The sequence below is a fragment of the Seriola lalandi genome, unplaced genomic scaffold, assembly GCF_002814215.2.
Source record: "Seriola lalandi dorsalis isolate HSWRI2012SDOR001 ecotype SW California unplaced genomic scaffold, Sedor1 jcf7180002052117, whole genome shotgun sequence".
In the NCBI taxonomy this organism is placed as follows: Eukaryota; Metazoa; Chordata; class Actinopteri; order Carangiformes; family Carangidae; genus Seriola; species Seriola lalandi.
The window spans coordinates 653992-673940 of record NW_019522670.1 but is presented as its reverse complement, the minus strand read 5'-3'; the positions used below and the strand labels follow the sequence as shown (position 1 = coordinate 673940).

The following is a 19949-nucleotide window of genomic DNA, read 5'->3' as shown; positions in this document are numbered from 1 at the left end:
GCCACAAGCCAAAATGGTTGGGGACCACTGGTTTTATCTTTAGCAATGCACTATGGAAAGTAACTAGAAACTGCATATGTCACATAAACGTAGTTGAGTAAAGAGTAGGCCTACAATATTGCTTAAGTGTAGTGTAGCACAGAATAGGCCTAGTGCTTCTTAATTGTATAGTAAATACAGTACATCAGATCACAGTGAGTAGAATCTTCCATTCATGACATAACTAAATATATAATGACAAAATAAATTAAATAACACCAAATGTGTCCACACTATGTCCACATACAGTATGAGCATACTGATGAAGCAAAGAAAAAAAAAAAAAAAAAAAAAAAAACAGATTAGGGATTAGGAAATCTCGCGAGATTACCGATGTAACGGAGGATTGGGGCTTGGTCTTGAAGTTTTCAGATGCATCTGTAGATGAATCATAACAGCATCAAGATGTCGGGACGATCAGGCCGCGCTGAGACCCGAAGTCGAGCTAAAGATGACATTAAAAAGGTCCTGGCAGCCATCGAGAAAGTGCGCAAATGGTATGTAGGCTGTTTGACGGGCAATATGGAGGGAAATGTGTTAGTACACCGTGGGCTGATATCTGCTGCGTCGCTCAACAAACTTCAGTCGGAAAAGTTAGATGATTGACGGGCCTGTTGACCAATCAATGCCCGCGGTTGACAGAAGAGGCGGAGCTAGCTGAGTTTTTCCGTCGAGAGCTGTCAATATGGCTACAGCCCCACATGTCGCGCGCTGTAATGCGGGCTGTAATCACTTCTTAATGAAATAATAAACCCCCTGCGGTCTTTTCTCGTTATTTTTACAAGCTCGTGTAACGTAAACGAGAGCTATAAGTGAGCATGATAGGATATGTGATTAGCTGTCATCTCTACTGTGGGCAGAGAGGACCGTGAGCCTGTATGTCATGTTACAGATTAATGCTATTAAAGCAGATAATGTGATGTTAGAGCTAAACTGAGCTCCCCTCTAAAATTAGTAAAACTGATTTTATCCCCAGGGAGAAGAAATGGGTGACAGTTGGAGACACATCCCTACGCATATTCAAGTGGGTCCCAGTAACAGAAACAAAGCAGGTGGGGTCCTCTGTCATGAAAACATTACACATACATTTATTTACACACACACACAAACACATATATATATATATATATATGTATATATATACACATATATATGTCTGTTGCTGGTTATAACTTCAGACTTTTATGAATGCCCCGGGTTTATGAATAAGTAGTCTCATTAGATTATCTGCTGTCAGATTTATCGCACCAAATCCACAGGTGGAGATGTTAGAGGATTGAAAGATGTGGTCCTGGAAAACACAAACTCTTTACTGGATTTCACTGGTGAGTTTTTTGGCTGTTGTTAATAAAATAACAGAGCCATTGCAGGTATAATGATATGTATATGCCAAAAAGCCAAAAGAACTACCCAAACTAAAAAAAGAAATTGCTGTCCTCCTTGCTTCAGATGAAAACAGCAACCAGAGCTTTCTGTCGGATGTTTACCAGCCTAAAATGGATAACAGCAGCAGCACCTCCAGCTCGCAGCAGGTCAGCCCTCCACATACCTCCAGCCTCCGAACTGAAGACTCCCAGCCACCGATGCTGGGCCAGGAGAGTGTGGATGGTATGGATGGCTCTTTCGATCATCTTTTCTTATACTTGGGTGTTTACCCATCAATCTCTTGTAATTGATTAGTGGTAACAGTAATTAACGATAACAACACTTGGTTGTGTGTTGTGCTGTGTGTTGTGCTGTCTCTGAGTCTGTTCCCTGTCGAAGCTGCAATAATCAGGCTATAATTCCACTGCTCCTTGTGAATGCAGAGCCGGTTCATTCAGGACAGGAGGGGGCTGATGAGCCTCCTACGCTCATCAAGGAGGACCTTCTTTCATCAGGAACTGTCAGACGGAGTTCCCCAGACATACAGGTTCAAGGCGTCCCTAAACATTTTCCTTGATTGATTCATACCACTGTGGTCTGTTGCATGATGTAAAACTGAGTTTAATTTAAACTAGAATTGTTCCTAACCATGTGAAAACATACATAACATATTTCATATGTTGTTTTTATTTAACAGGAGGAACTGGATGAATCAGGAGCACCTCCTTTAAAGAAGATTTGCACAGGAGAAAATGCTGTTCTAAGATAGCTTATTTATAATCATTTTGTCAAAATGCACATGATACTTGTCTTCAGTTGTCAGATTAGCTAAGCTTTCAAAATTATTGTAAGGTTCTCTTGACATAGCTACGCAGGTATTACTCATTACATTTCAGCAAATGAAAAAAAAAAAGTATTTACTGCAGACTCTTTGTTCACTTTTAAAGGTCTTTAAAGTCTGTTTAAAGCGATTTCTGAAATGAATGGAGACGACTTCCCAAACTTTGTGTGGCAAGTCACTGTGGTAGCAGGCGGTGTTTATTTCCATTCACATGCTACAAATGTCCAGTTTTCTGGCAACTAACTGTTTTTTATTTACTCTTTATGCAGTTGAACTTTACTTTTGCATGTTTCCATATTCTGTTGCTTTATTTTTGAGATTTACAGGCCATTTTGAAAAGATGCTAAATGTGTAGCTCTATGGAGATAGATGTTTAGATGTGCTATCATTGTATTAAACATGATGCCCTTTCTGAAACGGGTCTTCTTTTGGCTTATCACATTGAAGAATTAATTCTTTTTTAAATATTTGTAATATAATTTGCCCATGTTTATAACAGAAAGTGTTTTGTAAACCATAATAAATGCTACTTTCCATGTCAATTCATTGATGCTGCAAGTTTCAAATTTATTCACCATAATATCTTTACGAAAATCACTCTACATATATAAAAGTGGGCCAATACAGGGTAACCTATTGTTTAATCATACCTGTTCAAAATACAGCCCAGCCAGTGGGTTTAGAGGTTAATGTGATGATTCAAAGAGGAATGAATGGCACATCAGTTTTCAACAATTACCCGCATCAGTCATGGAGAGGTCCACAGGGTATTACCAGCACATAACCACCTACTGTGTATCTATATATATATGAATTAACTTACTACACTACCCACTTAAAATTAATTTCAGCACTTTTTGCATTCTCCACACCTTGCACCACCTGACATTTTTGCCCACTGGCTTGCACATAGTAGTAAGATGTTTATTCATCTTTGCTCAGTTTTGTTGTCCTTTTGTATGTCCAATTCGCAGCTATTGGTACTGTGTTTAAGTACACTGAGAACCACTGGAAACAGGAGTCAAATTCCTTGCATGCACATACTTGGTCAAAAAGGCTGATTGTGATGATTTGTATTGTCATCAGCTGACCTCCAGATTCTGTTTTCTATATGGGCGTGGTTTATGTGAAGGGACTGTCCTAGACTGACAATAGACAGGGCATATCAGCCAATCAGAGGGCGTATCAGACCAATTCGATGAGGGCGCTTGACTGAGAGAGCCAATGAACGTTGGGAGGAGGTGGGGCGCGTGTGCAACGCCGCTTGCTGCCGGGGAAACGGAGTTCTGAGGGTGTAGGGAATTGTGCCGGTGCGCTAGAAACTCCCGCCATTTCGACAAGGAATTAACCTCTTGATTGATGCAGGGTTACTTTTTCGTAACGCTTCCTTACACTCTTATCTGACAGGGAGAAGTTCCGACTGTACGAAAATGCAGCGAAGACAACTGATTGAACGAGAGCAGGCCTAGTTTGCACAGACTTGGGACTGTACAGCGCGCCAGACCTCATGCTGAGCTGAGCTTCGGCTGTTGCCGCGAGTTTGATTTTGGTGTGGTTTTGCATCCTTTCGTGTTCATCCGGAGCTAAAAGTTTACCAACTGTCTCGAGAGACAACTCCAGCAACCTTTTTTACACCCAAGTCATAGCGTGGAACCATCATGACACCACTACTAGAGGAGAGAAGAAGGATGCGATGAGGCGGTTGGCAAGAAGCGCACTGTTATTGTTTTGCAACAAGATAGCGATCCAGCCTACTAGCTAGTCAGCTAGCTGCTACACGTTGGGTGCCGGGCCTGCCGGCGGTAACGTGAACCGTGCTAAGATAATTCGGGACGCTTGGATACATGCTAAGGACATTTTATTGTATATTATTGTACTAAATTGTCTCTAGAAGATCTGATTTTAACGTTGGCACCCGTGCCATCTGAAGATTTGAAATGGCACCGCTTTTGGGCCGGAAACCTTACCCTCTGGCTAAACCGCTAGCCGAGCCACCAGGCCCGGGAGAGGAGGTCTACATAATCGAGCACACCAAGGAGGCCTTCAGGAACAAAGAGTATCCTTTAACATGGTGTTGATGCTCTGTCTCGACTTAGCGAGAGCCAGCCGGCATGCAGTTTGGTTGGTTTTGTCTGCCTGGGTAAAATGATGTCTACTCAGTTACATGCACAGGGCTGTAACCCGGCTTAAAGAAGCTAATTTGATATTACCAGACATTTTCCCCTCGTTTAGTGTTTTCCCGCATGTGTAACACATTGGATGACAAGCCCTGCTAGCCAATATTCACATCGCTTTGCTAATCAACTCACTACAGCTGGCTATTTCACGAAGCGAGAAAATAAGAGATTTTGTCGGGTACCGTTCTTATGCTTAGCTAAATGTACAGAGCCGCTATAAAAGGCCTTCCTTTCACTTTCTTCTTTTACGGCCCCGCTTTCAGCCACTAATGCTAGCAGAGTTAGCTAGCATGCTACTAACGTTTGATTCCCCATAATGTCACAATAGCCCGTCGTCTGCTCTCATAGGCTGGAGCTAGCTGCTAACGTTAGCACACAAACCTTAGCTACCGGTCTATTTGTGTTTTTGAGTTTACAAAGAGAGAGGACAACAGCTGAGTAACATTTGGTAACTTAGTTAAAAAAGTTTTTTTTGGGTAGATAGTGTCCTGGTGGAACATTCAGGTGACTGTACCTTCTCGTTTAGGAGATGTTTATGTGGAAACTTCAAACTGTCAGCGAGATTATAAAGCTAGCTGCGACAGCTCCAAGTGACACACGTAGTATTAAAAGTGGTCTCGAGATGTTTTTATGGCAACCTAAGTTAGTATAAGTTGTAGTAGATTCGGATTCATGCAGTGACATAGCTATTTTATCCAGCTAACTGTTTGCATCTGACTTTAATATCTGTTATCATCACTATGTGAAGAGCAGCCGAGAGAACCAAAGGCCTTCTGTCTACCTTTCCACATTGCCCTTTTATACTCAGAGTTTGGCTTGGGAATATTGTTCTCTTTATTGTTGTGGCTTTTTAGAGTCAAACTTTTCACTCCCATCCCAAAAAAACTCATAGAGGTGTGTTTATTGTCCTTTCGCCCCAAAACTTAATTTCCTCGTTCAAGGTAGCCAATTCCATTTTCCTGTGTTCCCCAGCGTCATCCCTGACCCTTTCCCAGTTTTGAATTTTTATTACACGCTTTAGTACACTTCTCAGAGTATAACTATAGATTAAGTTTTGTTAAGTTGTTATGAAGTCCTGTCTGTGTATGCTGGGTGCAGCTTTGCCCCAACCTGTTATTAAACTTTTGGCATCAGTGACACTCATTTGTCAACAATAGACCTTAAATGTCTTGCTGGTAATGAATAAGCAAATGGCCAAACAGGCAACTGTTTACATGTGAATATTGTAAGTTACCTTGACAAAATGACTACAGAGAGTATGAGGCACGCTTGCAGAGGTATGATGAGCGCATCTGGACATGCAAGAGCACTGGAAGCAGCCAGCTGACACATAAAGAAGCGTGGGAGGAGGAACAAGAAGTCACCGAACTGTTAGTATCTCAGCCAGAGTTTGTGTGTGTGTGCATGTTCACGATTCCGTTCAGCCATCATAACGAGCTGTTAGTGCACTCTTAGCTCAGTGCAATCCACAGCCTATACACATAACATATACATAACACATTCAGATGTCCAGTAAAGCCTATATGTGTAAACCTTTACTGGTAATTTAGATGCACATGCCCAAAAATGCAGATTAGCCTCTTCTACAGAAGCTCAGTGCTATCATGAAAGAGCCATACTCTCCCAGTGAAGGTCACAAGGCTTGCTGCGTTGCTATGATTGGATAAATCTGGTGCTCCTCCTCTCATTCTATTTCGAGGGTGTGTGATTGAGTCATCCTTGAATCTGCAGTGGCCTGGTGAAAGCTTCCTTATTCTGATCTGCAAAGGGAAGAATAAAGACAAAAACATTAGACTAGTCCAGCTGATATCTTCATAAATTCACTTATCACCTACCAGGTGTAAATACATAGTATTGTTTTTGTGCAGTCAGCAAGAAGAAGGTGACCTAAACTATATATGTGGCCCAAAGAGATGCCGCAGCAAAGTCAGGGCAGAGCAGTGCTCAGCTGCCCAGAGCTCAAGTCACTCAGGATCCTGAGCTGTATTTAAGCCCTGTCTAATTATATCAGCCAAGAGACTTTACTCCCCCTACTGGCCACTCTCAGCCCTTTGTTGTCCTGTTATGTAATGCTGTAGTCCCTGTTATGGCTGCAGGCCAAAAATCTAAACAGTGTGAAAGAAGTCTTGCCATGAATAGAGTGTATCACACCCATGATCGAATCCAATTTATTTCTGACGTGACAACTAAGCTTGTTTTTAAATGCCATCAGGACATTAAAAACAGTGTCTCACTTTATACGTAATGAAGTCCAGCACTAAATGATAGGAATGCAAAAACTATATTATACTTTGTTTTCATTTACTTTTTTTTTTTTTTTGTTGTACCAATCTCCCCTCATGCTCCATTTGCAGGCTTCAGGAGGAGTATCCCCAGTGGTTTGAGAAGCCGGTCCTGGAGATGGTCCACCACAACACAGTGTCTTTAGACAAACTGGTTGAAATGGCCTGGGTGGAAATCCTTACCAAGTATGCTGTGGGTGAAGAGTGCGACTTCCTGGTCAGTTTAACTTCTTAAATTTCTAAATTTGTGTGTTAAATATGGCTGTTATATAACTTTGTATTTAGATCATATGATGATCAGACTCATAACATAAGCAGTGTTATGCTGCGTTAACTATCCCGCTTCAAATATTATATTAAGAGGACCATACATACGTTTTTTTCATCATCATTCACAGCTAATTATGCATACCTAAAAGTATTGCTGAGCATTTAGCAAAACATTCCATATATTTTTGTATTTATGTTCTGCCTCACTAGCAGCCATTTGCTTCAGTTGCTTTCATCTAGTCTTAAAACTGTAATTACCATACAAAACTTTAATGCAGTAGAGAACATTTTTATAAAATGACAAACCTGCATAAGATCTAACTGAAACCCATCCTAGTGGAAGGGCAGGGATAAGCGGACGTTTAATTGGAAACTTCCTGTTGGTGTATTGTCTTCAGGTGGGGAAAGACAAAAGTTTGCAAGTGAAAGTAGTGAAGATCCACCCCCTAGAAAATCCAGAGGGCGAGACAGGGGAGAAGAAGCTCGAAGGTGCCTGTGACTCTCCATCCAGCGACAAGGAGAACGCAAGTCAGGAAAACCAGAGAAAGGAGCCTCTTCCCCGAGAGGAAGAAAACAGGAGGGAGAGTCTCAGTGAGTACAAATCAAAATGGTATATATGGTATTTTTTCCAGGCGTTGGTTCATTAAAAATACGTGATCAGTAGATTGGAATTAATGCGTCTAGTCACTGATCACCTATGGTTAATACTCTGGTGTCTACGACTGAGAGAAGCACGGTGTGCTGTGTAGTCCCACCCCCTACCTTGTTCACTGCGCCAGCGCACAACAGGCCACCAAAACAAAACAACATGTCAGCCGTGTGGAACTTTTACAAAGTGTGTGAGACTGATGTACCGTATGACATCTGCAATGCATGCTGAAAATGATTCGTATCGGTCAATCTCAATCATATTGGTATTGGTATTGGTGGCAAAAAAAACATGTTAGCTGGATTCCTACTTTTTTTTCTTACAACGTTTTGCCTCTTATCAGGTGACAGAGCACGACGTTCTCCAAGGAAACTTCCCACTGCCACGAAGGAAGAGAAGAAGAAGTGGGTAATGCCCAAATTCCTTCCTCACAAGTACGATGTGAAGCTCATCAACGAGGATAAGGTTTGTATCACGTTACTGGCAGTCAACAAATGTTTGCCATGTTGCTTTCAGATAAAGTTAAGTCTTGAAACCTATGACTGTTTGTTACTCTTATGTTTTTCTGTGCTACAACTGATGATGATTTTTGGTATTCTTGCCCACAGTCAGTCTCTGAAAAATGCCACGTTGGGTTCATTATTTGTTATGGTCTTGCATTTTTGAAAGAAAGTGATTTTAATCCTTTGAACTGACTTCTCTTCCAGGTGATCAGTGATGTCCCTGCAGACAGTCTTTACAGAACAGAGCGCCCTCCAACCAAGGAGATCATGCGCTATTTCATTAGGCACTATGCTCTGAGGCTGGGCATGGGAGAGAGTGCTCCCTGGGTGGTCGAGGATGAACTGGTGAAAAAGTTTAACCTTCCCAGCAAATTCAGTGACTTTCTTCTTGATCCACACAAGGTAATTTACTCAAGTTAGGTTTTCTGCATATTGATTTATTTAAAAATGTTGCTTGTTCTTCGCTCACACTCTTTTTGTTTGGTTAAAGTTTTTAGCAGAGAATCCCTCGACAAAGCGTAAGAGTTTGACATCTCCAGAGGGTAAACCAAGTAAGAAGCTCAAGACCTCTGACACAACAGGAGAGGATTCAGGAAATGAAAAGGGAGAGAAGAAAAGGAAAAAGAAGAAAGATGCTTTAGGCATGCCCCTTAGTCCTACTATCTGGGGCCACATGCAGGTGAGCAGGCTTCTATGTACATGATTAAGTTTTGTAAGGATAGTAAATACTGATTATGGGGGTCCTTTTAATAGTCAAAGCTTTGGTTAATGGGCTCATGTTGTCTGTATTTCAGAAAATAAAAATGAATGGTTCTCCACTCAAGGTTAAGAACTCAGGAACCCCTAAGAAAGGAGAAGGCAAAGGCTCTACAACCTCCACTCCAAAATCAGGCAGAAAGTCCGGCGACAAGAAAGAAGGAAAGAAAACTGGAAAGAGCGGTGATAAGAAGCTCAATGTGCTCAAAGCTTCTAAAAAGGATGGTAAAGCTGGTGCTAAGACACCGAAGATGAAGCAGATGACTCTGCTGCATCTGGCTAAAAGCACCTCTGCTGGGAGCCCTAAGAAGAGAGCCCGTAGCACTGGAATGGGCACACCTAAACTGGGGAAGCCACTGCACCCGATGGCTCTCCACCTCCTTCGTTATTATAAGGAGAATAAAGGCAAAGAGGACAAAAAGAACTCCCTCTCCTCCCTCATCTCCAAGGCTGCAAAGACCTTATCCCCAGATGATCGTGGCCGTCTGCCAGAGGAGCTCAGGGAGCTGGTGCAGAAACGCTGGGAGCTTCTGGAGCAAAAGAAACGATGGGCAGCCATGAGTGAAGAGGAAAGGCAGGAAGAGATGAAGAAGCGGCGTGAGGAACTCAAAGAGAAACTGCGAGAAAAGGCCAAGGAGAGACGCGAGAAGGAGATGCTGGTCCGCCGCGAACAATCACGTAGATACGAGGACCAGGAGATCGAAGGTGGCAAGACCCTGCCGACGTTCAAGCTTGTAGACATGCCTGAGGGGTTGCCTAACACCCTGTTCGGTGACGTGGCCATGGTCGTGGACTTCCTGCACTGCTATGCAGGGCTGTTGATGCCAGATGATCAATATCCCATCACAGCAATGGCTCTGATGGAAGCGTTGGCCGGGGAACGGTCCGGCTTCCTCTACCTGAACCGTGTGTTGGTGGTGCTGCTCCAAACGCTGCTGCAGGATGAGCTGGCAGAGGGCTACAATGAGCTGGATATGCCCTTATCTGAGATCCCCCTTACCATGCACTCAGTGTCCGAGCTGGCACGGTTGTGTCTGCGACCATGCGATGCTCATGGTGAGGAGAGTGGCAAGGGCTCAGAGGACTTGGGGCCCATGGGGGGCTTTGATGATGTGGTAACCAGTGAGTTCCTGGAGAAGCTTGAGACAATCGAGGTGTTTGAGCTGAGCCCCGAGGAGAAGGTCAGCCTGCTGGTGGCGCTGTGCCACCGCATCCTCATGACCTACTCAGTGGAAGACCATGTCGATGAAATGCAGCAGCGGTCAGCTGAGTTGTGGAAGGAGCGCCTGGCTATGCTGAAAGAAGTCAATGATCGCAAGAAGGCTGAGAGGAAGAGGCGGAAGGAGATGGAAGGCAAGGGTAGGCGAGCATCACCACGGAGCTTTATGTGTAGTTGTTATGTAGCAGTGAAACTAATGAGAAGACCTCGCTCTTTTAACCACTAAAAAGCTCACAAATCAAAAAGCTTCTTGAACTGTGGGTTTATTATGAATACATTCTGATAATTAGTTTTTGTAAAAAAAAAAAAAGGCAGAGAAAAGAGAATCCTTCAGCCTGTCTTTAGTCAAATACATACAAATACAAGTTGGTACCAATATATATTTTTTTTTAATTTAATTATCTTTTTTATTTGTCTCAAAGGTGAAAAGAAAAAAGAGGGGGGTTCTAAGAAGGAGGCCAAAAAAGAAGTAAAGGTGGAGCAGGAGCCAGAGCCAGAGGACATGATCAGCTCAGTGAAGAGCCGGCGGCTGATGGCAATGCAGGCCAAGAAGGAGAAGGAGGAGATGGACAGGCAGAACAAAGGTAAACTTCACCGCAGGGCGTGGAACAGTTCAAATGTGACTTGAAAAAAAAAACATGAGCTTTGAAACGTGGTTAGTGCGAGACACATCATTTCTGGTTTTGTTCGATTCGTATACAGCTTGTCCGACACTGGGATCTTGTAGTGATGTGACTCATTGAGAGCAATGCCAGACAGATTATCATTTCATACATTGTGATGCAGAGCGTATGGAGAAGGAGGCTGAAGAAGAGCGGATGCGTAAACAGAGGGCTGCTGCAGAGAGGGCCTTCCAGGACGGGATAACCAAAGCCAGACTTGTCATGCGCAGGACCCCGCTGGGTACAGACAGAAATCATAACAGGTGAGTGCTGCACACAAACAGTGGTTGATTATTTACAGATAAATGGAAACCCTTTTAATGACTCCAGTAAATTATAACCATGTTTGCTGGATGTGTTTGTTCAGATACTGGCTTTTCTCCGATGTGGTTCCTGGTCTGTATATTGAGAAAGGCTGGGTGCATGAAAGCATCGACTACAGCTTCACCCCTCCACCTGAAGAAAAACCAGCTGAGCCTGAAGAGGAGGAGGATGGTGCTCATGACTCACAAGGTACAGTATTTAAGTTGTTATCAAATTGTCTAAATGTTTTTTCTATCAATATTCGTACTGCCATCAAAAGTTCTGCAACTTGTGTCTTTTTTATGTTTTGTTAGATTATTTTTTTCTGCTTTGTAGTCGTAGAAATGTATGTATTATAATTTTGACATGATGAACTGTTATGTTGTAGGAACTGAAAAGGATGATGGTAGCATAGATGGTGCTATTAGTGAAGCAGCCCAGCAGGGAGCAGCAGCAGACGTCTGTATAGAAACCACTGTTCCCAAACAGGGACAGAACCTCTGGTAAGAGCTGTGCCTCTTTCTTTCTCTTTCTCTTTCTGTATTCTCTTTCATTCGAATGATTTCACCCTTTTTTCCTTTTGACACTGTCGTCTCCATATAAATAATTTTCTGCCTTTTTGATCCAGGTTCATATGTGACAACCCAGCTGACCTGGAAGAACTGGTGGAAGGTCTTCATCCTCAGGGGGTCAGAGAGAGTGAACTGAAGGCGAAGATACAAAGCAGGTAAATGCATTTTCACTGCACTTCTTATACGTTGCATTCCTGGCTTTCAGGGATCTGTTGTTGGGAGGTTGCAAAATTCAGTAAAAAAAACAGTAGCAGCAAAGTTGTAGATATGGGTAATGCAGGTTACTTAAAAAAACTAAAGTAAAAATAATAATGTTTAGAATGGAAACATGTTGAATACATATGCAAAGACATATAAGCAAGCAAACATGCACATTATTGGTTTTGATACTGCTCCAGGATGACCAGAAGAACAGCGCAGTGTTTCCTTTACAGAGAAGACAAACTTCAATGTAAAGTAAATGTAAAGCTAAATACAAAGCTCTTCTTTCCATGTTTAGGTATCAGGACATCGTCCACTCCATCCATCTGACACGTAAGGCCAGACTGGGCCTCAGGACTTGTGATGGCTACACAGAGCTGCTCAAATATCTGTGCAGTGACATTCAGGAGGTGGCTTCACGGCTCCAGAAGGGAGGCCTGGGATACCTGGATGACAACATAGACATCGAAGATCGGGTGATTAGTTTGTTTAACTATTATGTGCACTGAAGAATGAGAAATGTATGTTGTCTATGATGGTCAATCAATAATTGGTGTGTGTTCAGCTCACAGCTGATATATTCATCTTTGTCAGTGCGTGAATCTTGAACTTGTGTCATCGTCTGTACACAGTTGAAAGACACGCAGAGCTTGAAAGACTTTGGCGAGTGCATCATCACCATTCAGGCCTGTGTAATCAAGAAGTTCCTGCAGGGATTCATGGCACCTAAACAGAAAAAGAAGAAAAAGCACGGAGGTGAAGAAAGCAGCAAGGCTGAAGAGGTGGATGAGGAGAAGAGACTGGCAGAGGAGGCGAGGGTAAGAAAGAGAGTTGTTTGTGTTCGGTTTTAACTTGTGACAAATGACGACAAGTCATTGACTGCTGTTATAATAAGGATTTTAGTCATGCACATTTGCAGTTATTAACCACAGCAACTGCATAAATGTCATCTGTTAAGCACAGTGCTATGTTGAACTTTTCCTCTTAGGTAGCTACAGCGGTAGAGAAGTGGAAGACAGCTATCAGAGAGGCCCAGACCTTCTCCCGCATGCATGTACTGCTGGGAATGTTGGACGCTTGCATAAAGTGGGACATGTCTGCTGAGAACGCTCGCTGCAAAGTCTGTCGCAGGAAAGGTAAGGACTGATTTCAACTGCTGTCTTTTAAAGTCAGAAATTTTAAAGAATACCTGTACCAAACAAGTTATTTGCAGCAGATGAAAGAATCATAGCTTTCCGTATTTTTGACTATAATTACATGTTCAAAAACCTGTAACAGGATGGGTAAGAGTACCTGAGAGACCACAACTGAACCAGAGTAACCCTGGTCCACTGTGTTTTTTGGTCAATACAACGATCTGATGTCTTTTCTAACCAATTTACTGATTTACATGGTCAGTCAGTCCTGTTTGAGTGAGGCAGTGCTACACTACCCAACCAGCCTTGTGCTCCCTGTCTAGTGCTCAGGCAGAGCCCATCTGTGCTGCAGCTGATGGAGTCTAGGCCCAGATCCAGACAGGGCAGCATCAGCAGCAGGCTCAAAGCAGAACAGACAAGTAGTGTCAGGCAGGTCTACATACAGAGCCGGCAGCTCCGCAGGACAACAGGTGAACCTGTAGTGATAAGATGACAATGAGAACTTAGTTACTTGCACAGCAACAGAGACAAACAAGGAAGATGAGGACAAGTAAGACCGAAAGACGAAAATGTAGGAATACTTAGTAAATATTAGGTGAAATGGATAAGAAAAACCCTTGAGCTCAGTCTAATGATTTATACTGACGTCTTCCAGGTGACGATGAGAAACTTATCCTCTGTGATGAGTGTAACAAGGCCTTCCACCTGTTCTGTCTGCGACCGGCCCTGTACCGCATCCCTCACGGAGAGTGGCTGTGTCCTGCCTGCCAGCCCACTGTGGCCAGACGTGGCTCCCGGTCAAGGTAACTGTCCGCCCAACACTGTTTGAGTTGTCCCATCTTAAAGCACCATTTTAATCTGTGTCCTGACTCAACTAGCTAGTCCCTGTGGGTTGTCACAGCTAAAACAACATTGTAATCATTATACATCTATCTCCCAGAAATGAGTGCTGTGGGACATTTACAGTGACAATCTGTATGCGCACAAGTAATGCTGTTTCATATTTTTTTTTGAAAAAACAAAAAACAGACTAAAACAAAATGGGGGGGGGATTCATCTCCTTTTTTCTGATGAGAAACTTCAGACTTCACAAAAGCCAGGCTACTGTCATTGTAACCAGTGCTGAACTCCATACAAAATGATTGCAAAAACGAATAGAGCTGTGGTATCCTCTCCGTTGCAGGAATTACAACCAAGACACAGAGGAAGAAGAGGATGAGGAGGAGTCTGAAGAGGAAGACTCTGAAGTAGAGGAGGACGATGAGGACGACAGCGACTACAGAACCACTAGGCACGGATGTGAGTATCAAAGAGGAAATTACGTCCAGGTTTCGCAATATTGTCTCAACTCGGTGATTACAAGGGATTTAACCTAACCCTAACCCTCATGTCACACATTTCCCTGAGTACATCAGTTAAAAGATGGTGATGAATATGACCAAATATTCCAGTCTGTCCAGGTGATCATTGACATTTTATATGTACCTACTCAAAACTGGAATCCTTGTGCCATCAATAGATTAAATTTTTCTGTTAAACACTATGGCACAAAATAAAATAAAAAAAATTTAATTGAATAAAAGGGATGTCCAAAGAGATATATCACAGATCATTTGAAAAATGCTGGTCCTTGGGGCTGAAGTTTTGGGAATGAGAGGAATGCTGATGGGGAATTTCAGCCCCTGTCTCTATTGTCTGTGTGTTGTCATGTAGCACAGCTCAGGTCTGGATCTTCCTTTGAAGCCATGTCTCACTCTGGCTTCACTTAGAGTATGTGGCAGGATGATCCCTGTCTGTCAGTTCAGGCCTGCATGTTAAGGTCAACGATTAAGAAGTTTAGCGCATTGATGCCTAATAGTCAAAGAGAAGATGGCAGTGCACCTATGAACAGATTATGGTTCTCAGACTGTGTGATAATCCACTGACAGTCTAGGGCTCAAGTCCATGGTGGCCTGGGATTGGTTTGGTTCACTGACAAATTAAACATTAACTTGATATTTTAGATTCCAGAAGCAGAACTGCAGCATGACGTTAATTTCTGTTTATTTTTCTTGTTTCTCTACAGTGAGATCAAGGAAGAAAAATAAGCAGACTTCATCACGGCAGAAAAGTTCAAAAAGTAAATCCAAGAAGCAGTCGTCTAGTAGTCAGAGCAGCAAACAGAGGGCCGGCCCCAACAGCCCTGCAGACATTGATGACCTGGTAAGAAACCGTAAGGATTGAAGTAGGAAACGTGATGGCAGGAGTTCATTTGTATTTCACAAACCTGCAGACATTTGAAAATTTGCATTGAGAACATAAAATAAATCAGTTTTGTATTATTGCTTTTTTTCTGATTGTTGCCTGTGTGTGCGGTTCCTGCAGGTGCGACAGAGTTCCCAGTCAGGAGTACGCAGGCAGGCGCTGGAACTGGAGAGGTGTGAGGAAATCCTCAAGAAACTGACGAAATTCCGCTACAGCTGGCCTTTCAGGTGAGCAGCGAGCATAATCTGCATGCGTGAAAATAAAATTTGTATTCAGTGTAGTGAGTACACTGACTCTTGAGCAACCACACATTGTTTGGAGTAGTTAACACTAACTGTAATAACTGAAGCTCTTCAAACAAGGGGTGTCTAATTCATCCCTGGTATGTCCAAGCCCAGAGCTTCTCAGGCAACACTTCCTTCTAGGCAGTGCACTGACCATAATGAGCCCAGACACGTTGTAAATACGTTGAATTGGATTATAATCTTTTGTTTTAGTTGTTGTACATTGACATGACCTGCTACCGGAATGACTGACAAAGTTTAGACATCATGAATTGATCTGATCCTTAGCGTTGAGTCTCACGTGGCCCTCGGCTCACGCTCTGCCCCTTTTTCAGGGAGCCCGTGTCCGCCGAGGAGGCAGAGGACTACTTGGACATCATCTCTCAGCCCATGGATTTCCAGACGATGCTGGGAAAGTTCAGCCAGGGTTCGTATCGTCACGCCCAGGACTTCCTGGAAGACATCAAGCTGGTCTTCTCCAACGCAGAGGAGTATAACCAGCAGGGCAGCACCGTGCTCTCCTGTATGGTCAAGACGGAGCAGACCTTCACCGAGCTGCTCCAAAAGCTGCTGCCTGGCCTCAGCTACCTCCGCCGGCGTTCACGCAAACGAGTCAGCCAAGCCCCAGCAACATCTGAGGAAGACGAGGAAGAAGAAGATGTTGAGGAGGCGGAGGAGGAAGAGGAGGAGGAAGAGGAGGAGGAGGAGGAGGATGAAGAGCAGGAAGAGGAGCCGAAGAAGAAGATGCAGAATGGCAAATCAAACAGTAAGAAAAGCAGAAATTGTCGAGGACGGAGGGATGAGGAGAGCGAGAGTGAGGAAGAACAAGAAGAGGAGGAGGGGGATGATGAGGAGGAGGATGACGAGGAGGGTGATGATGATGGAAGGAGGAGAAGTAAGCGGACCTCTGCCACCTCAGGCAGGAAAGATTACAGGGAGCCGGATAGCGATGGTGAGCGGGACACACGGAGAACTCGTCAGCGGGGGGGCCGGGGTGACGCAGGGGGGGCGAGCAGCGACGATGACCGGTCCAGCCAGCAGCGACATTCCAAGAGGCAGAAACGCTCATGAAGTCCAGGGTGCTTTTTGTTGTTTTTTGTCGTCTCTTTGCTTTAAAAATCTTTTGTCTCGCTCCTTTTTAAGAGAAAAAAAAAAAGAAAAGAAAAAAAAAAGCTCGAGACCCCTCCATCTCCTCCCACAGCCAGCGGGGCTCAATCCTCAGAAGGACTCTTTTGTTTTATTGAATTTATGTTCATATTTTGAAAAACGACAAAACTGATTTATATTTGTAACATGTTTAATATTGGTGATGCTTTTTTTCCAACCAAGAAAAGAGGTAATGGAGAGGTCCTCATAGCTCTTAAGACTCTTTGATTTGAATTTCAGTTCCAAGTTGACAACCTTACATACATTGCTTTGTTTTTTACCTTTGCTCTCCCCATGCACCAGTACATCGTAATCAGATATATGTCCTCATTCATAGTCCAGCCATCATCTTTACTGGGGTGTTTCAGGATAGTTGTCCAGCTGTAAAATGTTTGTCCCACCCACATCTCTGTTACAAGTCATCATGTTTTCACTGACTAACAGTACTTCTTAAAGAGATGGTGTCAATGTAGCTGAAACCCTCTTTCTTGGCTTAGAAACAGCACTGATGGCTGATTATGAATTTTTCTGTCACCTGTAAATCGCTCTTACTACTAAGTATCTTGCCACCAAGATTATCTTTGGTCAAATGCAAGTCTATAGATAAACATGATAGGATTTTACTAGTTGTAGTAGTTGTTTTCCAGCCCAGGTTCAGATTTCTTGTGAAAAGTCGAGTCGAGACTGCAGATCAGTGTGTAGTCACATCATTTTAATGCAAGAAGAAAAGAGAGAAAAAAAAAAATCATCTCAGCTCTCGGTGCCAAGCTTCGAGTCTCATTCTTGGTGCGTAGAGCTGACCAGCCTTTCCTCCTCTGTAGTGCCCTGCCACTTTAAAAAGAACCGGTACCTCAATGCTCCGTCAGTTTGCACTCCTGTGTAAAGTGCGCCTACTATGCCAGCAGCTGCAGGACCATACTTTATTGAATTTTGTGCATAAACATTTGTAAACAGTGTTTAAAACAACAAATGTGATGTTTGTTAAAAAAAAAAAAAAAACGGGCATTTTTGAATATTTGATATTTTTTGCACATTTTATTTGGTATTGTAAATGATAACTTGATGATCTTATTCACATCCAATAAATTGCAAGGTTTAACCAGGGCTCTCGTAGTCAATACAGAAAACATGTCAGAGTTATTGTAGTTTTCATTGTCGCAGCAGAAACCATCACTTGCTTGTACATTTTGTAACAAACCCCTAATGCCCCCTGTCATTCCTTAATGTGGAATTGGTGACACAAATGTTGTGGCTTAAAGCAACAAGGTAAATGAAGGTTTCCCAGCATGTCCTGGTTCAGTCACCAGGTGGTGCTCTCTTCCTGCTCTTTGTCCCAGCATTTTCCAAGTATTACAGTGATACTGCTGTGTTTGCTGGGCTGCTGTAACACCTGACTGCCACAGGTTTGTGCTCTCACTGTCCATTAAAGCAGGGGAGCTCCATAGTGCTGGTATATTTTGACTTTTGTAGTAACTTCTAAACAGGGGGCAGGAAAACTGCTGCAGCAAATTGTTTTCATTTTGAATCAGACAAAACATTTAAATGAAAACTTTTTTGAATGTGCAGCAGTTTTTCTAATTTGTATCGAGGTGTATATATACATATATACATACTGATAAGGCAGTGGTTGGTTTGCCCTCTTCTGTCTGTACTGTGCTGTGTTGTTCTCCTGTTTTTCTAGTGCTGTTATCATCAAAACTTTACTGATTTCATTCGGCCACTGATTGTTTTTTTTGTTTTTTTTTTACCCCCCACGCCCCTTCATTATTTTTGTTTCAATTCGGCTTTGTTCCTGACATGAAGCAAAAGGTGACTGCCCCTCTCAAAATGAGACCTGACTGTAAATGCTTTCTTTATTCTTGGAGGAACTGCAAAAGTCTTTTACACTTCCTTTTTTATATATATATTTATAGTCTCTAAAGTTGGGTTTGGGCAGGTTCGGAGGATTTACATGTAAAGAATTTCCAATAAAGGCTATGGACGAAGACCGTAGTTCTCCCTGTTTTATTTGTGTTGAGCTGATGAGCATCCCCATGTCAGACTGACAGACATCACTGCCATCTGTAAACCTTGTTATTAAAACGATGAATGATGAACAGGGAGCAAAACGGGTTAGCCGTGACCACCAACTGATGTCTAATTTTACTTTTTAATAAAATATCAAACGGTTGTCTTTTCCCTCTGGTGTGGACTCTTTTCTCAGAAACATCTGCATCTTCACCTGGAAGCCAAATTAGTTGCAAATATGGTGTGTTGAAGCCAAAACTGTCATTACAGAAGACAAATAGTTTCATTATTCACAGAGAAAGATGGGCAACTTGGACTGAGACTGTTCCATGAAAACATTTTGTGGAAAATATGAAGCTGTTAGTTTCAATGCAATTGCACAACCTGGACTCAGAACTGACCCAACTTTCTTTTTGTCTGACTGTAAGGTGGTCATCGACATCTGTAGACAACAGCATGATTTCATTAGACTGCAAGGAAATAAAGACCAATTTCAGTTTGGCCGGTAGAAAGCTGTGGACACGAGGCTCCAGATATGTATCCAAGGTCATTAAAGTGTCTAGACTGTCATTGAATGTGGTTTCTAAGTTTGTTTATGGACCAAAATAATAATTTTGCTGGACTCAGTGATTCAAGTCACTTTCATAGGGAGCTCCACAAAATGTGCCTGAACAGGTAGCTGGCTGCAGCAATGATCCCCACCAACTAACAAAAACACAAAATGAAGTGTGCGGTTGTGATGTATGGAGCAGAGGAGAGTGCAAGGAGGACAGTGAGATCTTCTGAAATATCTAGCAGTGAGGTGCTGACAGCCTGTGAGTCATCTGTAATTTGGCAACAGGTGTAGAAGCTAAGATGGATCAGTGTAAAGGTCAGAGATGTGAAAAGTCAGTGGAAACATAGCACTTCATTAATGACAGGTCAAACATGGCAGCAGTTGAATTCAGCTATAATAAACCTAAAATGATGTTTCACTGTTGTACTCTTTATTGACCTCTACAACAAATTATTCTCAGTATAAATATTAAAAACTAATTTTTACCTGCCTTTCATTGCTTATAGCCTCTGTATTTCAAAAAAAGGTCTACTGTGTCTGTTTACCAGGAGATCTTTGTAACTGCAGCATTTTCAGCCAAAAAAGAAGAAGAGTTACAAGCCCCAAAGTGTTGGAGAGAAATCACAGCTTTTTGAATGTTTTGTTGATGTTGAAGCTAAATGCTGACTGGATCACTGTGATAGCCAGTTTTGGTAACTGACTGTTTTGGGTAATGGAGCCCAACCCAACTGAACATT

General features: G+C 42.7%; 2 protein-coding genes across 4 annotated transcripts; both read left to right on the top strand.

The window, feature by feature from the left end:
* Window positions 1-374: 374 nt before the first annotated feature.
* On the top strand, window positions 375-2791 carry bcl7bb (BAF chromatin remodeling complex subunit BCL7B b). The gene is made up of 6 exons (XM_023399691.2): window positions 375-536; window positions 1016-1091; window positions 1277-1364; window positions 1489-1647; window positions 1848-1951; window positions 2102-2791. Exons 1-6 carry the CDS (start codon window positions 424-426, stop codon window positions 2171-2173), a joined length of 612 nt encoding a protein of 203 aa, XP_023255459.1. The 5' UTR covers window positions 375-423; the 3' UTR covers window positions 2174-2791.
* Window positions 2792-3524: 733 nt separating this feature from the next.
* baz1b (bromodomain adjacent to zinc finger domain, 1B) lies at window positions 3525-18818 on the top strand. 3 transcript variants are annotated; one of them, XM_023399699.2, is made up of 21 exons: window positions 3525-4301; window positions 5676-5792; window positions 6777-6921; window positions 7373-7565; window positions 7967-8088; window positions 8331-8528; window positions 8617-8805; window positions 8951-10241; window positions 10524-10685; window positions 10888-11026; window positions 11131-11276; window positions 11455-11569; window positions 11695-11793; window positions 12138-12315; window positions 12472-12657; window positions 12828-12975; window positions 13631-13778; window positions 14159-14274; window positions 15041-15177; window positions 15340-15446; window positions 15839-18818. In XM_023399699.2, exons 1-21 carry the CDS (start codon window positions 4183-4185, stop codon window positions 16572-16574), a joined length of 4791 nt encoding a protein of 1596 aa, XP_023255467.1. In that variant the 5' UTR covers window positions 3525-4182; the 3' UTR covers window positions 16575-18818. The 3 variants fall into 3 exon arrangements, with proteins under 3 accessions (XP_023255467.1, XP_087028300.1, XP_023255466.1); XM_087172174.1 differs by having other exon boundaries at window positions 8921-10235; XM_023399698.2 differs by having other exon boundaries at window positions 8921-10241.
* The last annotated feature ends 1131 nt before the right edge of the window (window positions 18819-19949 follow it).

Coding starts and splice junctions, on each gene's coding strand:
- bcl7bb (XM_023399691.2), top strand. CDS start 424: ATGAATCATAACAGCATCAAGATGTCGGGACGATCAGGCCGCGCTGAG. Junction 537..1,015: donor ATCGAGAAAGTGCGCAAATG/GTATGTAGGCTG, acceptor TTTTATCCCCAG/GGAGAAGAAATGGGTGACAG. Junction 1,952..2,101: donor GGAGTTCCCCAGACATACAG/GTTCAAGGCGTC, acceptor TTTATTTAACAG/GAGGAACTGGATGAATCAGG.
- baz1b (XM_023399698.2), top strand. CDS start 4,183: ATGGCACCGCTTTTGGGCCGGAAACCTTACCCTCTGGCTAAACCGCTA. Junction 8,806..8,920: donor CTATCTGGGGCCACATGCAG/GTGAGCAGGCTT, acceptor TCTGTATTTCAG/AAAATAAAAATGAATGGTTC. Junction 11,277..11,454: donor TGGTGCTCATGACTCACAAG/GTACAGTATTTA, acceptor GTTATGTTGTAG/GAACTGAAAAGGATGATGGT.